Source organism: Periophthalmus magnuspinnatus, chromosome 15, assembly GCF_009829125.3.
Source record: "Periophthalmus magnuspinnatus isolate fPerMag1 chromosome 15, fPerMag1.2.pri, whole genome shotgun sequence".
NCBI classification, from domain to species: domain Eukaryota; kingdom Metazoa; phylum Chordata; class Actinopteri; order Gobiiformes; family Gobiidae; genus Periophthalmus; species Periophthalmus magnuspinnatus.
In genome coordinates this window covers 12,222,439-12,238,588 of record NC_047140.1, presented here as the reverse complement: position 1 = coordinate 12,238,588, position 16,150 = coordinate 12,222,439, and the positions used below count along the sequence as shown (strand labels likewise).

The following is a 16,150-nucleotide window of genomic DNA, read 5'->3' as shown; positions in this document are numbered from 1 at the left end:
TGCAATGCAAAAAGACAGGGAGAGACATTAATATCAAACTGCTCTAATCAATTTTAAAAGTTCACTACATATTTTTTGCTGTTATATTTTATTGTTTGGCCTGGAATGTTCCTCAGTATGGCAATGGGTGTGGTCATTTTTTCACTTGCATTTATTTAGTGACATCACTTTTAGCGCTTGTAGACTTTGAGATCTAATACACCTTCAGATGTAGTGATTTATGCTGAATTTTCTTCAACCGAAACAATTAGACCGATAGTTTGTTACCTAACTGTATTTATTTAAATATTTGTGTTTGCTCAAGCTACCAATGTGTTAAACATAAACCCCTCAGCCGTTTTAGCAGGTCTCAAACAATAATAAAACTTTTCAGTCCGGTTAAAAAATGTAGTTGAGTAAAAAGTACAGATACCTTCTCTAAGTATTCACTTTAAAATGTTGATAAAATAAATAAAAATGCATTTAAAATACAAAAAAAATGTACTACTTTACTTTATGTTGTTACGTTATAGCACTGGATATAGGTTAGATATACAGTAGGTCATATAGGTCAGATAGATGCACTGTACTGAGATCAGAGCTTTGTGATGGCCACTCCAAAACATTGACTTTGTTATCCTTAAGCCACTTTGTTACCAATTTTTCATTTTGAAGACCCATTTGTGACCAAGCTTTAACTTCCTGGCTGATGACTGGAGATGTTGCTTAAGTATTTCCACATAATGTTCTTTCCTCATGATGCCATCTATTTTATGAAGTTCACCAGTCCCTCCTGCAGCAGAACAACCCCACAACATGATGCTGCCATCCCTGTATTTCATGGTTAGGATGGTGTTCTCAGGCTCTCAGGCAAGCCTCCTCCTTTTTCCTCCAAACCTAATGATGCTCATTATGGCCAAACAGTTAAATTTTAGTTTCATCAGACCACAGGACATTAAGGTCTGTGTTAATTAAAGTCTTTGTTCCTGTGTGCATTTGCAAACTGTTATCTGTCTTTTTTATGTTTCTTTTGGAGTAATGGCTTCTTCCTGGCAGAGTGGCCTTTTACCCCATGTCGGTACAGTACTCCTTTCACTGTGGATAATGACACACCATTACCAGCTTTAGCCAGTATCATCACAAGGTCTTTTGCTTTTGTTCTTGGGTTGATATGCACATTTTGGACCACAGCACGTTCTCTCTGGGACACAGAACCCGCCTCCTTCCTGATCGGTAAGATGGCTGGACATGCCTATGGTTAAACAATTACACATGCGTATAATTGTTTGAACAGATGAATGTGGCACCTCCGGGCATCTGTGGAACCAGTCTTCCACAGTTGTCTTCCTGATATCTTGGCTAATTTCTTTAGATTTTCCCACGATGTTACATAAAGCAGCAGTGTGTTTCAGTTGTGTCTTCAAATACATCCACAGGTGTGTCTCTACTTAACTCAAATGTTGTCAATAAACCTATCAGAAGCTTCCAGAGACGTGACCTCATCATCTGGGTTTTCCCAAATAGTTTAAAGTCATAGTAATCTTACTGTATGCAAACTTCTGACTTTGAAGAAAGTAATGAAAATTTGTCTAAAAAAAATCCATCTCTGATTATTCTGGCATTTAGCAAATAAAATAATTTTAATAATTCTAATTGGCCTAAAACAGGAAAGAAATTAGTCTGATTTCATGTCAGACAGTGAGGAAAAAAAAAAGTATATGTGTCTTTTTATATTGTGTATTTAAATGTCTGGTTTCAACTGTATATGGAGGATTATGGCCAAAGGAACAACATTTCCATGGAAACAAGCAGGAGGAGACCCTCCTCCAGGTCAAATAAGAGTCAGGTTTCTGGAGATGCAAGCCCGCTCGCAGTAAAGACACGTGTTTTTCAGCAAAATAAACACAACTAAAATGAAAAAAAGAGAGAGAGAAAGAGGGTGAGCAGGTGTGTGCCTCAGCTCCACCTGATGACATCACAGTGTGGTCTGCAGAGGGATTATGGGAGGATGAGGCAGCCTATCCCAGAGGAGAAGGTTTAAGTGTTTGTCCACAAAACACATTTATGCACTTTAAATGGTTTGAGAATGGTGCGTCCGTGAGCACATGGATGCACCTGTCCCCTAAAGCATGTCCGCTCCATATGCTCTCTTACACATACACACATGCTAGGTTTCTGTGCTGTTAGAGGACATTATATTTCCATTCATTTACTGGAGACTAATCCTTCCCTTTACCGTAGCCACTACTTGTCTAACCTTAACCTAAACCCTAACTATGACCTATTTTAACCCATATCCAAACTTGAAACCCTGTTGTTGATCTAATAATATAGGATTTATGTCATGGTGAGTTGATATTTCCCCCCATAACGGAGGCAGGTCTCCATGATGTGACTGCATGTCCTCGCAATGTGATAAAAACAGTACACATGTAAACACATACACACACATACATACACAGGGCATACCAGCACGCACTCTGGAAAACAAGTGTGTCCTCTGTACAACAACTGTGAGACCGGACATACCACACGAGCATGTCACTATAAGGATACAGCTCTGTCACATGTACAAGAGAGAGTGGAACCACAGAGGCTCAAACAAAACAAAGAAAAAATAACTTTAGAATAGAAATATACTTTATTGTCTCCGTGCGGAAATGTGTCCTCTGCATTTGACCCATCCATGCCACTGGGTTAAGCCAGTCTTTTGAGTCAGGACTAGTTTAGCTGGGGGATTTGGGCTATGCTGCATGTTTTGGGTAGGTGAGGAAACTGGAGTGCCCACAGGAAACCGACCCAGACACAGAGAGAACATGCAAACTCCACACAGAAAGGCCTGGTCTAGCCTGGGAGTCGAACCTGCAACCTCAGCCATTAAAGATCGTATAGATTTTTTTTTTTTCTTCTTCTTGCTATTATCCACACACACAAAAAATAAAAATACTAGTCATCACTAGTCATGTTTTGCTCTACACAGCATTGCTTTATTTACAAAACATTAAATTGAAAAACTTGCTTAAGTGGTTTCAAATTAAACTCTTCAATAAAAAGTCATTTTTTGTATATACACAGAGATGAAAGATTTGAGCAAATTGGAAAAGCAGCATCAACAAGCTTTCTGTGGGTTTCTAAAAGCATTTTTATAAACAAAAATGAAAAATTTGGGGAAAATAGACAATGTGATTTATGCTATTAAAGATGAGAAAATCAAACTACTTTCAGCATCAGTAAGCTCTATCTTTGGGGGAAGTAAGTCTTAAAATCCAGAAAATTATTGTCATGGTAATTCAAGAGGACAGCACTGTATAAAGACTGTAAGGCTTATTTAAATAAAAATAAAAGTAAGTATGATATTTAAAGTTGCAATATGTAACTTTGCTGGGGGAGGGTCTCATCATAAACTCTAACTGTTTGTCCTGACTGAGCCTGTATCAGTCTGGACAAACAGGGACACAAAAACTTCTTAAATGTAAAATACTACATGTACAACTGTGCAATTTAGATTTGTTCATAAAGAAACAAAGAAAGATATCTCGTTATTTCACTACATCAATTTTAATTCATAAATGATTCATAAATCTAAAATGGGAACTGGCTGTTTTGTCAAAATGATTCTGCAGTCGTGGTTGGCTGCTCTTGCGGCTGACTGGCTGGCACACTGAGCAGTTTTTAAATTTAAAAAAAAAAAAGTATCTTAAATTTTTTACTTGACATTTTGGGATTTTGACCAACTAAGAAGTGCAGCATACACAGTTCAAAAGAAGTTAAGGACTATTGGATTGTGTGGTTTGCTTAAATTGCCTCCCAGGGACAAATAAAGTGATTTTGATTGATTGAGTGAACTTTTTTCTGGTAGTGAGAAGTAAGTGAGAAGGGTTGTTTCTGTTTTTCAGCATATTTTTTGAGCAGTAATACATGTGTAATTAAATAACAGCAATAGATAGTTCAGTTTAATGCCATACTGTGGAACTTTCCAGAGTCAGGGCTGTCAATGCAATTAATAGCATGATTGTCCGGAGTTAAATCACAATTAATCTGATTTAATTAGACTTTTTTAATGTACATTTTAATAACACATTTAGGATTTATAATATATTAATATCTCATATAGGCCTAACTGTAATAATGTGCAGCAGTGACATTATGATGTGTGTTATTCATTAGCGTTTATTCCGTAAGTTGCCGTGGGCGCCGCCATCGTCATTTGGGTTGTATTATTTTGTATAGAGCTGTCCATCAAATAAGTTCTATAGGGAGCACAGAACCGTTTTAAAGCTTCCAAGAGAATCGGTGCAGTCTTGACTTGTTCTTGCACATAAACATTGAATATCTGACACGAACCAACTTACTTTAAATAATATTTTAGCACCGAAACTTTTCCCAAATTCTTCAATGAAAGAAACGGGATTTCCACTAAACCGGAAGTGCTACTACAAAGAAAGCGCGGTTTAGTTGCATTTACAGAAAAAGTGGGGAGGCGGGATAAGGTCAGCGGAGAGTTTTATTGTGTAAGAGCCTTTAAGGAAGCATTGGTTGAACTAGCAGAAACTTGACATCTTAAACAGTGGAACTTGTAGATGTTGTCGTACTTTTGAAAGCCGATTGTTTTGGATATTTTCACCGACATGAGAGGACAGGCCACGCATTTTGCAAACACGCTCCGGGATTTTAACATCGAGACATGACACAGGAAGGCGAGGAGGCTTAGCAGTGATTCTACATTCGACGCACTGCACGGATCCTGCTCTCCTGCTGTGACACACACACACACCTTCTTTGTATGCCTCTATATTCACATTTTAAGCTTTTTTAAACAAATAAACTCAAACTTACCAAGCTTACGGCTTTGAGTGAAAAATGCAGTACGTTTAGTTAAATTCTAATCTAAAATTGTATAAAATCTGTCATCAGAAATCTTCATGATTGTCCACACATATATTTAAAATCCATTCACCATCACTGCAGCATTTACAATCTGACACACAACCCCAGCACTGAATGAGGGAATAATACCACCATCTACAGGCCACACGCAGCACAGTCACCACAGAAACAACACTCGCTCCTCACTCCTCATCACCTACACAAGCTTTTCCACCACCAGCATCAACAGAGAGACCGAGTGAGCCTCCTGTCAGCACAAAGGAGCTCTGCTGAATGAGACTCAGCTTTGGGTTAGAACAGGCACCACACAGAGGAAGAGGAGGAGGAGGAGAGCCAGGCATGCATCAGGAGAAGGGATTTGACCCAGTGTGTGACCCAGCGTTTGGCCCAGTATGTGACCCATTGTGTTACCCAGTGTGTGACCCAAAGCCGTGACCCAGTGTTTGACTCAGTATGATGCATTGTGTTACCCAGTGTGTGTGACTCAGTATTTGACCCATCTTGTGACCCATTGTGTTACTCAGTGTGTGTGACCCAGTGTTTGACCCAATGTGTGATCCAGTGTGTGACCCAGTGTTTGACCCATTGTGTGACCACGCGTGTGACCCAGTGTGTGGCACAGCATTTGATCTAATGTTTGACCCAGAGTGTGACCCAGTATGTGACCCAGTGTATGACCCAGTGTGAGACACAACATTTGACCCAATGTGTGGCCCAGAGTGTGACCTAGTGTTTGACCCCATGTGTGATCAAGTGTGTGACCCAGTGTGTAATCCGGCATGTGACTCAGTGAGTAACCGCGCATGTGACCCTGCTGGGGCTTACCGAGGATGGGCGCCAAGCGAAAGATGTCCGACAGACGGCTGTTGACAGGTTCATAGGGAGAGTCCTCCAAGAAGTCATTACCTGAGACAGATGAATAAGTTGTAATAATTGTCATAAGAGTGTATTCTCAAATCTTGAAGAAAATATTAAAGAAGAGTATTTTGAAATATTGAGTTTTTGGAGCTTTACCATGATATAACATTGTTCCCTCATTAAAAATTTGCCTGAAGAGGTTTTAGACATCATCCATGCATGTTTGAGTAATCTAGCAGGACAATTTTCCATAAAAATACAAAAGCAGGATATAAAACAATATGCTACAACTTCACAATCCTGATGTAATGTGAAGTGGTTTAATTTGCAGGATGCACATTGATTGTGTTGTGATAGCGCTCTGAAGTGCTAACGCCAGGAGCAAAGGGAGGAAAGGACTCAAAACAACAATAAAAAGTAACATGGTGATCAAAACATGTTACGTGTTAGCAATTAATACTCCCTCTTTAACAATAACTATATGAAATCATGTCTTAATAAAAAGTATAAACAAAAACTGGATTTTCTTTCTTAAAACATGAAAAGTGGAATTTTTGCTGTTACGGTAAAGCTAACAACAAGTCGCATGCTTATGTGGACTTCCTGTTTATCGGATAATAAAAAGTTACAGACACTGCAACTACAACTTAATGTAATGTAATGAAAGAAAACAGAGGGGGAGACTCAGAACATCAAAAATGAAAGTGAATGAATACATTGTTTTTTTTTACAAATACAGCTTTTTCAAAACAATAAAAGGTAACATAGTGATCTAAATATGTTATGTGTTAGCAATTTATACCCCAAGTCTAATACCCCCTCTTTATGTTATTGTTTTTTTGTATTATTTTGTTCTTTTTTTGTTAAAATTAAGCCAAATGCATAAATGTCTTAATGTAGAAATTCATACTGGATTCTCAATAAACATATTTGAAATGGTAAAAAAATGAGAATTGCTCTAATCCAATGGAGATGACACAACTACACTGCTCATAATTGGGCGTCTGATGGTTTAACCAAGATGTGCGGACATTTTCAAATCAATATTGTCAATTACACCAACTCATCTGTAGGAGAGTAAATGAGACATGACTTCACTGTAGGTTCATTAGCTAACAGCAGAACCTGTCACCATGGAGCTGTTTTGGGATATTTCTCATGACAAAACCACGTAACAGATGCAGGAACTGTAGTACATCACCTCATTTCTGCAACACATTTGGATAGAGGATAATGTTTGTGTTAAATAGTTAATGCCTAGAACATATATGATGCATTCTCGTGGCTTTAATTTTCTATTACATCTGAACAGAGCATCTTTAAGGCTCTGAAAAGATGACTTTGGATTCTTGGATTAATACAACTATAGCATGAATGAAACAAAATACAGTCCAGGTATGTTGTTGACGAGGGGACAATGTTAAACGTGGTTCTAATCTCCATCTCTATCAATCTCCTGGTGAATGGTCGGCAGCAAATACTTGTTTCTATCGAGATGCAATTGCTTTGTCTGGAATGTTTCACAGTATTGCATTAAACCTTTGCCATGTATTCATTAAACCACACTTGTTTTTATTGCTGTTTTTTATTTTATTTTTTTTTTTAGCAATACAAACACTTGTAATTGAATATATGTAAAGTAGATTAAGGCAAGACAGCAGTGAATAGGAAAGAAAAAATCTTAAATTTAGAGATTTCAATTTGAAATTTTTTTCACTTACGCAAAAGTAAGAAAAAAATGCATTACAAGTTTTTCATCATGTAATATTTTCATATATAAATAAGTAATTTAATGTGTAAAAATGATCAAAGTTGACCATATCTGGGACATCCAAAACAGAAGCATGGAAAGAGACAGGTTTAAATTTCTTGCCTTATTTTTTTGACATATTAGATACTAAAACCACTACAATTCTAGGTGTTGCTTTAAGGTAGGGATGTAACAATAACTGAAATATCGTAGCCTCAAAAGTCTTGCAATAATATCGCGGGCCATCACAACATATCAAATTATGAGCTCCTTTGCTTAAATCCATTGTTTTGTTGAAAAGAAACAGCTAAAAAGAAACAGAAGGAAATACATAGACCATGATCCATTTCAGTGCAGACAACATGAAGAAAAATCTTTTATATAAATTTCTTTTAATGGGATTATAGCAGTAATGGCCGCACTAAAGTCTTGTCAAGGTATTTTAAAAGCAAAAAGTAGTCTGTACAATTATGTTAGCCTTAACAACATTTTGCAATAAACATCGTACCGTGAGCTGCATATCGGGATAGTGTCGTGCCATTAGATTTGGATATGGTTTCATCCGTACTTTAAGGCGTTTGAACAGTTGAACGGCCTTTGAAGTTACAATGCCCATACAACTCTATGGCTGCAGGTTGAAAATGAGTTTTGCCTGTAGTGTCTCCCCTTAATGGGGTGGGGGGTTCTCTGGTTGTGTTTATTGATGTGTTGGGGTTGGGCTGTTGGGCTGTGGGGTGGTTGGGTGGGTTTGGTGGGTGGGACTGATTTTAATGCACTGTAAAGCACTTTGTATTACATTTTTCTTGTATGAAAAGTGCTTTATAAATAAAGTTTGTTGTTGTTGTTGTTGTTAATGTAATGCCATACGGTGGAGCATACAAGGCAAAGCAATAACATCTCCATGGGGTTGGACCAGAAAACCTCTGTACCTCCAGCACTGTGTCCATCAGTCTGTCTGCCCCTGATGCACTGTTTTTTTGGCTCTTACAGTAGCATTGATGTTTTGTGGTTACGATATGTCAGAGACCACACACATACGAAGACCAAAGTCGAGGGAGAAGCAAATCGAATCAGGTAAACGATCCTGTAGTGTGTGGCGGGCTTAAGACTCCATCGACTGAATAACTAAAGGCCTACAGCCCTAGTCAGAAGTTTTAGAAAATGTTGGTACAGGAAAACTTTGTTTTGCCATCACTGTTATATAAATATAAATGTGTAGTAGTTGCTGTTTGTTTACCCCATGCCTGGCCCTCACACTGCCCCTCATGTGACAGCCTCTATTTGGGTCAGTCGATTTCCTCTGCGGCCCCCCACGCCTGATTAGGCAGGCTGGTCAGCTGGGACAACCATCTCCCCCCACCCCCCCACCTCCCCCACCTGCTGTGATGACCACTGGAAGATAGGCTAACTGGAGCTAAGACCATTCACGCCCCATTAGCTTCATGTAGCGATGAAGGGGGGAGGTCACCAACACCATGACCAATTCAGACGAGTTTGTTTGCGATGCTAGCGGACAGTCACGGAGAGTGAGAGAGAAAGAGGGAGAGAAGGAAGGAGAAGGAGAGAGAGAGATAGAGATATCAGATACTGTGGGTATATGACGGTTGGGGGTGGGGTCAAGTGCCAAAGGGTGAAAGAGGCGGGGTTATAAGTGGGGCAGTGGGAGGGGCTGAAAAATGACACCCAAAACAGATAAATACGGATTTTATTCGTGTCAAAGTTGAATCTTTAGTAAAATATGGCACGGTTTCATCAAGAATACACCAGATTGTTAAAATGGATGTATGTGAGGTAGAACGATTTCCTTTGAATCTGTCATTTATTGTGTTGAAAAAGTTACAAGCAAAAAAAAAAAAAAAAAAAGTACTTTTGCTGATATGTTTAATTATTAATTGGAGAAAGGGACAAATATGGCACTTTTCTGTTCATAGCATCAAGTTATGGAGGACCTCTGGTAAAGTAGCTGGACATTTGACCCATCTTTAACACTGCAGCACATGCCTGGATCCTAGTCAATATATAAACCCTCTGAAGGCCTACACTTTCAAGGCTGATGGGGTACACCAAGATACCTACACATGAAGAACATGCAAACTCTGAAAAGGAAGGCTTTAATTGGCTTGGGAATAAAAGCTGGGTTCTTCTTGCTGTGAGTAGCGCAGAAACAAAAATCAGATGCTGAAACTACTATTATAACTAGATACTCATTTCAATAAGTACTGCTACGGAAAGAAACCACAATAACAGGACTATAGGACCACTTGGTATAACAAAGGCCACGTTTATTACTATGTGTCAGGTTGTAATTGTGACTATACAAACCACACACTAATCCTCCAGCTACTGATACTAGGGGTGTTCTACATGTATCTCTATGTTGGAAGGTTCAGCAGTTACTATGGTGATACAATTAGCAAACTCAGCAAAAAAAAAAAAGATAGTCTGAAATCTAACCCTACGCTTTCGGGAGCCAGTGATTAATATAAGCGTTCACGGTCCTGTTTAGGTGTTTGACTTTTAACAGAAAAGGTGAGTGTGAGTAAGTGAAAAACTGTTGGTTAATGAAGGTAATGTTATTTGAGAGGGACTTGTTTAACAGCACAAATCAGTTCACGTGTTGTTGTTCAAGCTAAATCAGTTATGGTCAGATTGTGTTCCAAATCCAGAGCTGATATGGTATATTTTTGATGAGGAAACAACATTATAAAATAAATCACAAAATAGCGTGATATGGGCCCTTTAATGCAGTTGTATTAAAGTGTTAGCCTGTGGTTGTGTGTGTACCTTGCAGGGTCTGGTAGATGCCCCAGTAGATGCGTAGACAGTTTTTCTCTTTCTTCATGCCCCTCTTACAGCGGCAGTTGTACAGGGGACTCTGCTTCAGGGCGTCTATGGCAGAGCGGCACTCATCTTTACCCTCCATAGAAGGCACCAGGCTGGGGTTGGTCTCCTTTGCCCCCGATGCGCACTGCCTCATGGTGCGGTACTTGGAGCTGCAGGCCGGCTCTCTCAGACACTGCTCACTGGCTCTCACACAATCCAGGCGAGGAGAGGAGGAGCGAGGGGGGTCCGAGGCCAGGGACAGCACCACTAAAGAGGAGAGAACAGGGAAGTGTCATCGTTTTTTTGTCCGATCACCTCATGTGTATATAACCTAGATCTATTTTATATTTACTACATGTGTTGTGTTGTCACGATACTTACATTTCAAACTCGATTTTGATGCCAAGGAATATACTTGATATTCAATACCAACTCTGATGCCACTATGATAGTATGATAGTACTTTTTATTTAATTCTTCTCTCAAACAGAAAACACTCTGTTCCACCTTGTGATGTCATGTGGTAATACAGGAAGTACTTTTTTAAATTCAATTCCAGGACTGAATAATCTCAGCACTGGAATTGCCCATCTTTACTGAACAAAAGGTAAACGGTACCTATCACAAGGTTGAACAGAGCATTCTGGGCTTTGTGGACAGATAAAGTGTTACTCAAACATGTGTGACTGAAACAAAAGACAACTCCAGGTATGTTATAAGATGGCTTAAAGATGACTACATGAAGCAATAACTGTTATTAAGCTGCTTTATGTTGGAATCAAAGGCTTATAAGGCATTTTAAAAGGAAAAGTAGCATATTCACAGTATATCACAATAAATATCGTACCACGAGATATTGAGATCGGTACCTCCCTAATTTTCTACCCCACCACCAGTTATGTATATAGCCTATATAGCTCTAGTTTATATTTACTGTACATATACAGGCTGTATATTTGAGCCTTATTTAGGTCTTTCACAAAAATTATAATATATCAATTGTTTAATATATAAAGACTGGAACAATATGTTTTTAGGCTCAATATTTATCATGGGTAGATTTTATTTGCAATAGTGGAAAGATTTTTGCCATTTTTATGTAATATGATAAGATTTGAGCTGTGGAGACAGCAATAAATGACTTCTATGGCTAATTATTGGTTAATTCTGATATGTATCTGTTGCAGTTCAGACTGTTTAAAGATACAGTATGTTTAAAATTTTGTTTACTGGGATTATCCTCTTTTGTGACAGTGGCATTAAATATTTAAATATTATTGTTTATCACAATATTTCTCTGTAGTGATATATCGTGCTTCAGAATGTGACAGACCAATGTCCAAGTCACCCAGAATCTCTATGTACCCACTTCTTGTGTATATAGCCTGGATCTATTTTATATTTTGTATATTATGATGCTTGTAGATATACAGTCTGTTTATTTCAGCCTTATTCACATAAGTCCTGGTACTTTAAAGCAGGCCTATTATCACCTGGTTCACACCAGACTGATATTTGTAACATTCTGAATTGAGTTCTACACATCAGTCTGGGATGACTCACTGAAAGCTATCGGAAAATGCAGAACATCATGACGATTATTTGAATCTTATTAACTGAAATGTCACAATAGCGGAACAAGTCAAAAAATCATACTTTTTTACATCCAGTTGAGAGAAAAGCACACACATCTTCCCTATCCACAACTGCACTCACCTTCTGCAGGTTTTTCACAAACAAAATAGTACTAGCACTAAAATAGGCTGAAGTACGTCTATCAGTGTCACAGTGTTTGTTTTGGTTCACATGGGTGCTTCGCCTTTGGCTTCCGCCCGCTTAACCTTACAGCAGGTGCATGCCAAGATGGATTCTCGTGAGTTTTTGAATTCACAAATATCATAAGAATCTGTCTTGCTGTACGAGGTCAGACCTATTATGTGAAATTGACTTTTCAGAGGTTTTAACCATGTTATAGTTGTTTCCCTTCTTATTTACTCTCTCAAAGTTGTATTTGGAGTGATTTGTGCATGTGCAAGCAATCTTTAATCACTTTTCTTTTTCACGATGCCATTTTGCTGATCAACCCCCATTTCATCTCCACCGGTACACACCCACTGCCCTGTACTTGCTTCACTATCCAGTTTTATTTTCTTAATGGATGAGACGCGTAGGATTCTGCAGCGTCTCAGTCATTTCGGTACGAATGAAAAAAAAATCTGTAGCTCACTAGTATGATGTGCAGGTGCTGGTAACTTCACTCCTCTTTGTATGAGATTTACGGCGACGTCATCTCCCATTGGGCACCACAGTTCTAACAAGAAGGCCTTAAGTCATTTTAGATGAATATTGCAATTTAAAATCCAAATTATTAGTCCAAATTATAATTCATAGGAGAAGAAGTCTTCTTTAAAGGGCTTGTACTCAAGTTTATTGTCTGAGAATCAGCCGTGGTTGATTTGTTAAACTATAAATCAGTGCTGTTACTATTGTAGGCACAACTCCCCTGGAGAAAATGACTGAAGTAAGGCTGCCACCCTACGCCACCCGTCCCTCCGACCACATCACATTCATACAATGAAAACAAAACAAAAACACCCAACTACTCTGTCGTTGGGTAAAAGGTTACGCGCCGTGACTTTAAGTAGTTACTAAGCCTGAATAATTCTTAATAAACTATTGGTTCAGTATGAATTAGGGTTGTCAAAATATCAAAAATCACAAACTAATTCATACTAAATCTAGTACTGAAACTAAATACTCATTTAAGTAGTTATCGATACTAAAAAGAGAGACAGAAATGAACCTTTCCTGAATAGCTTTAGAATGATTTTGAGGTGTCAGAACAGGAACATGACCACATAGACTAGTATACGCCCATGGACCACTATGGGCGACTGAGGGATTACACAGATATAAGGCCACATGGTAATATAAAAGAAAACACGACCATTTAAGGTTGAAAAATCGATTGTTCACGTTACCTGCATTGTTTTGTTTTGTTGTTTTTTCATCATGGTATCAGAATTGCTTTTGAGTATCAAGTCTATTCCTGAGTATCAAAATTGAGTTTTAGATTTTAGTATTGTGACGACACTAGAGTGACTTAAGTCCTAGTTCATGTTTTATCAAGGCTAATTAAGATGCTATTACAAATGTGTATTTTCTTACAGCACATTATAGGCTTTTTATTATAATTATACAGGCATATATAATATACTATTTATACTGTTTATACTGTTTACACTATATATGGGCTATTATAAAACAAATCTAGCTTAGCACAGTCCACTTGAGGTGCATTTTCAGATGACATCACGTTTTAGATGTGTCTCTGTGAAAGTTCGAAACACATCTAAAATGTGAAAGAGCCACTACAGCTTAATAACAAGTATAAAAAGGCTACACCTCTGCAAAATATTTCGTTTCTACCTGATATTTAAGACAGGAAAATCAGGTAAACAGTAGCAGAAAGTTGGTAAATAGTTATCTTAACAACAGGGACACTGCAGACGACACATTTATCACTGATGCAGAATTTGGGATCACACACAATGGAACTGAACCTTTCTCTCCTTAAATAAGACGTGTTTGAGTCTGTGTGTTGAGGAAATGATTGCTGTGGGATGAAAACAATAGCTTCATGAACAAAAATGAGGCCAAACGAACCAAAGAAAAAACATTTAGTCAGTTGTGCTGCCTATAGTTCTCCCCATAGTTCTGCCCATAGTTCTCCCCATAGTTCTCCCCATAGTTCTGCCCATAGTTCTGCCCATAGTTCTGCCCATAGTTCTGCCTCAGTGCCACTGAGCATTTGTCAAATACAATGGTGTCAGTGCATAACCTCTACTCTGAATACTAACTTTGACTAGACTTTCTGTATTCCGTAGTATATATATAATTACTATTTCAATTAGTGGTATTCAGAATACAGTTATATACAGCCTACTTTCCTAAATTAAAAGGAATACATGACGGTATTGGTGTGCATGTGCAATTTTTTGTCTCTAATTGGACATAAATTAATGCACAACAATCAGTAGAACAAAAATAAAGCTGGTTGTAATTATGTGAAATGTTTTGTTTTGTTTTTCCATAGAAAACTTGGTATAAATGTATTCAGAGTATTCAGAAGACAGTGCTCCGACATGCATACATACACACACACATACATACACACACACACATACATACATACACACATACATACACACACACACATACACACCCCCACATGCATACATACATACACACACATACATACACACACACGCACACCCCTACATACATACACACATACATACATACATACACATACATACACACACACATACATACATACACACACATACACACCCCCACACACCCCTACATACACACACCCCTACATACATACACATACACGCACATAGATGCACACACGCGAACCACTCACAGTACAAATACATGTTTGTTTTCTTTAAGTGGCAATAAAGTCACTTGTAAGTGAATAGATGCAGATAGATAAGCTACACCGTGGAACATTCTAAACATCTCAATGAACACAAGAAGGTTGAGGAAAAGTTACGTAGTGCGCCTTTAACAGTAGGACTCCAATTGGATACTTTCTGTATTTTGCTCATTGGACAGTTTGGTCCTGTGCCATAACAACTAAAGCTAAACTGCGCAACTTTACCAGGATTGCGTTATGGCACGGTTCGTACACTAACGATCCGAGCGCTCGATATGTCAGAGGGGCATGTGCGCGCGTCAGACAGCGGCCGTGGAGAGCCTGTCACCCGGGAGGACAGTGCGCTCTGCCCCGGTACAGCAGTGCGCGGAGGTCGGGCTGGTTTGGAGCAGAGAGAGCGCTGGACTGGTTTACCTTTTTGTGTTTTTTAAAAGTGAAAGTAATGCTCATTTTTGAAGATTCGATTTGTTTTCCCTATTTTAGTGTTTTGGGGAATTTACTGCTTATTATCAAGTTATGTCAAAATCTTGATTTATATCTGATCTAGTCCTAGTTTAGCCCGCCAGTTTAAGACCCAGTTTAGTCCTGGTTTAGACCCATTTAGTTCCGACAGCCCCGCGTCGTTAAGTACTGGTAAAGTTCTGGTTTAGTCCCGGTTTATTCCTTTTCACTTGATCCTTCTTTAGTTCTGATTGTATTTGAAATCGCATTTGGGTTAGTCTCATACATTCGCCTCTGTTTAGTCCTGTTTTATCCTACTCCTTTTCTTATTTTAATACATATAATTTTACACTTCTGTTTCACAATCTAAGTCTCCAAACCTTCCAAAATGAGCGGTTGCATCTTGTTCATAAACTTACCTAGAAGCGGCAGCCCGGCGTAAACCGCTGCGTACACCATCGTCCTTCGCTCCATGCGCAACAAAACACAATTCTCAAACTCTAAAGTGACTTAAAAACCGTTATAATCCCCGCACGAGTACTTCTTCCAATGCGGTACAATCCATCGAAAAGAGCCAACAACCCGCGCTCCTCTCTCCACACCGGTAAAACCACGTCCTTCCAGTCCAGAAAAGTGACACAAAATCCACGTTTACTCTCCCCGAATCGGTAACAGCGAACCGTATTTGTTTCTTTGGCTTCCCCCCGTTAACCGTGGTCCTCTTTCCTCGAGATGGGCCGGTGCGATGCTTCCTCTTACGCGCGTGCGTCCTGACCAAATGGATGGCACTGCTGCTCTGGCGCACGAGTAGACGACTGGCTCCTCTCGCTCGCGCTCACCCCACACGGAGCTACGGAGCCACGGTCACTTCACTGCCGCGAAGCCTGCGGAAGAATGCTCAAATGTGCTGAGCGAGGCAAGAAATACGGCAAATGGATTACACTCCACTTTAGTCGTTTTGGTCT

The 16,150-nt window shown here is 39.0% G+C and overlaps 1 protein-coding gene across 3 annotated transcripts in view; it reads right to left on the bottom strand.

Moving 5' to 3' along the window:
- Positions 1–15,760, bottom strand: part of gfra1a (gdnf family receptor alpha 1a) — a 152,200-nt gene extending 136,440 nt beyond the window's left edge. For 2 of the 3 annotated variants that reach the window (XM_055227046.1, XM_055227045.1), the window contains exons 1-3: positions 15,605–15,754; positions 10,259–10,564; positions 5,692–5,772 (exon numbers count right to left, since the gene is read on the bottom strand). In XM_055227046.1, the coding sequence (XP_055083021.1) occupies positions 5,692–5,772; positions 10,259–10,564; positions 15,605–15,659 (442 nt within the window). In that variant the 5' untranslated portion in view covers positions 15,660–15,754. Of the gene's footprint in view, positions 1–5,691; positions 5,773–10,258; positions 10,565–15,604 lie in introns of all 3 variants that reach the window. The other variant, XM_055227047.1, reaches the window with a different exon arrangement.
- Positions 15,761–16,150: the final 390 nt, after the last annotated feature.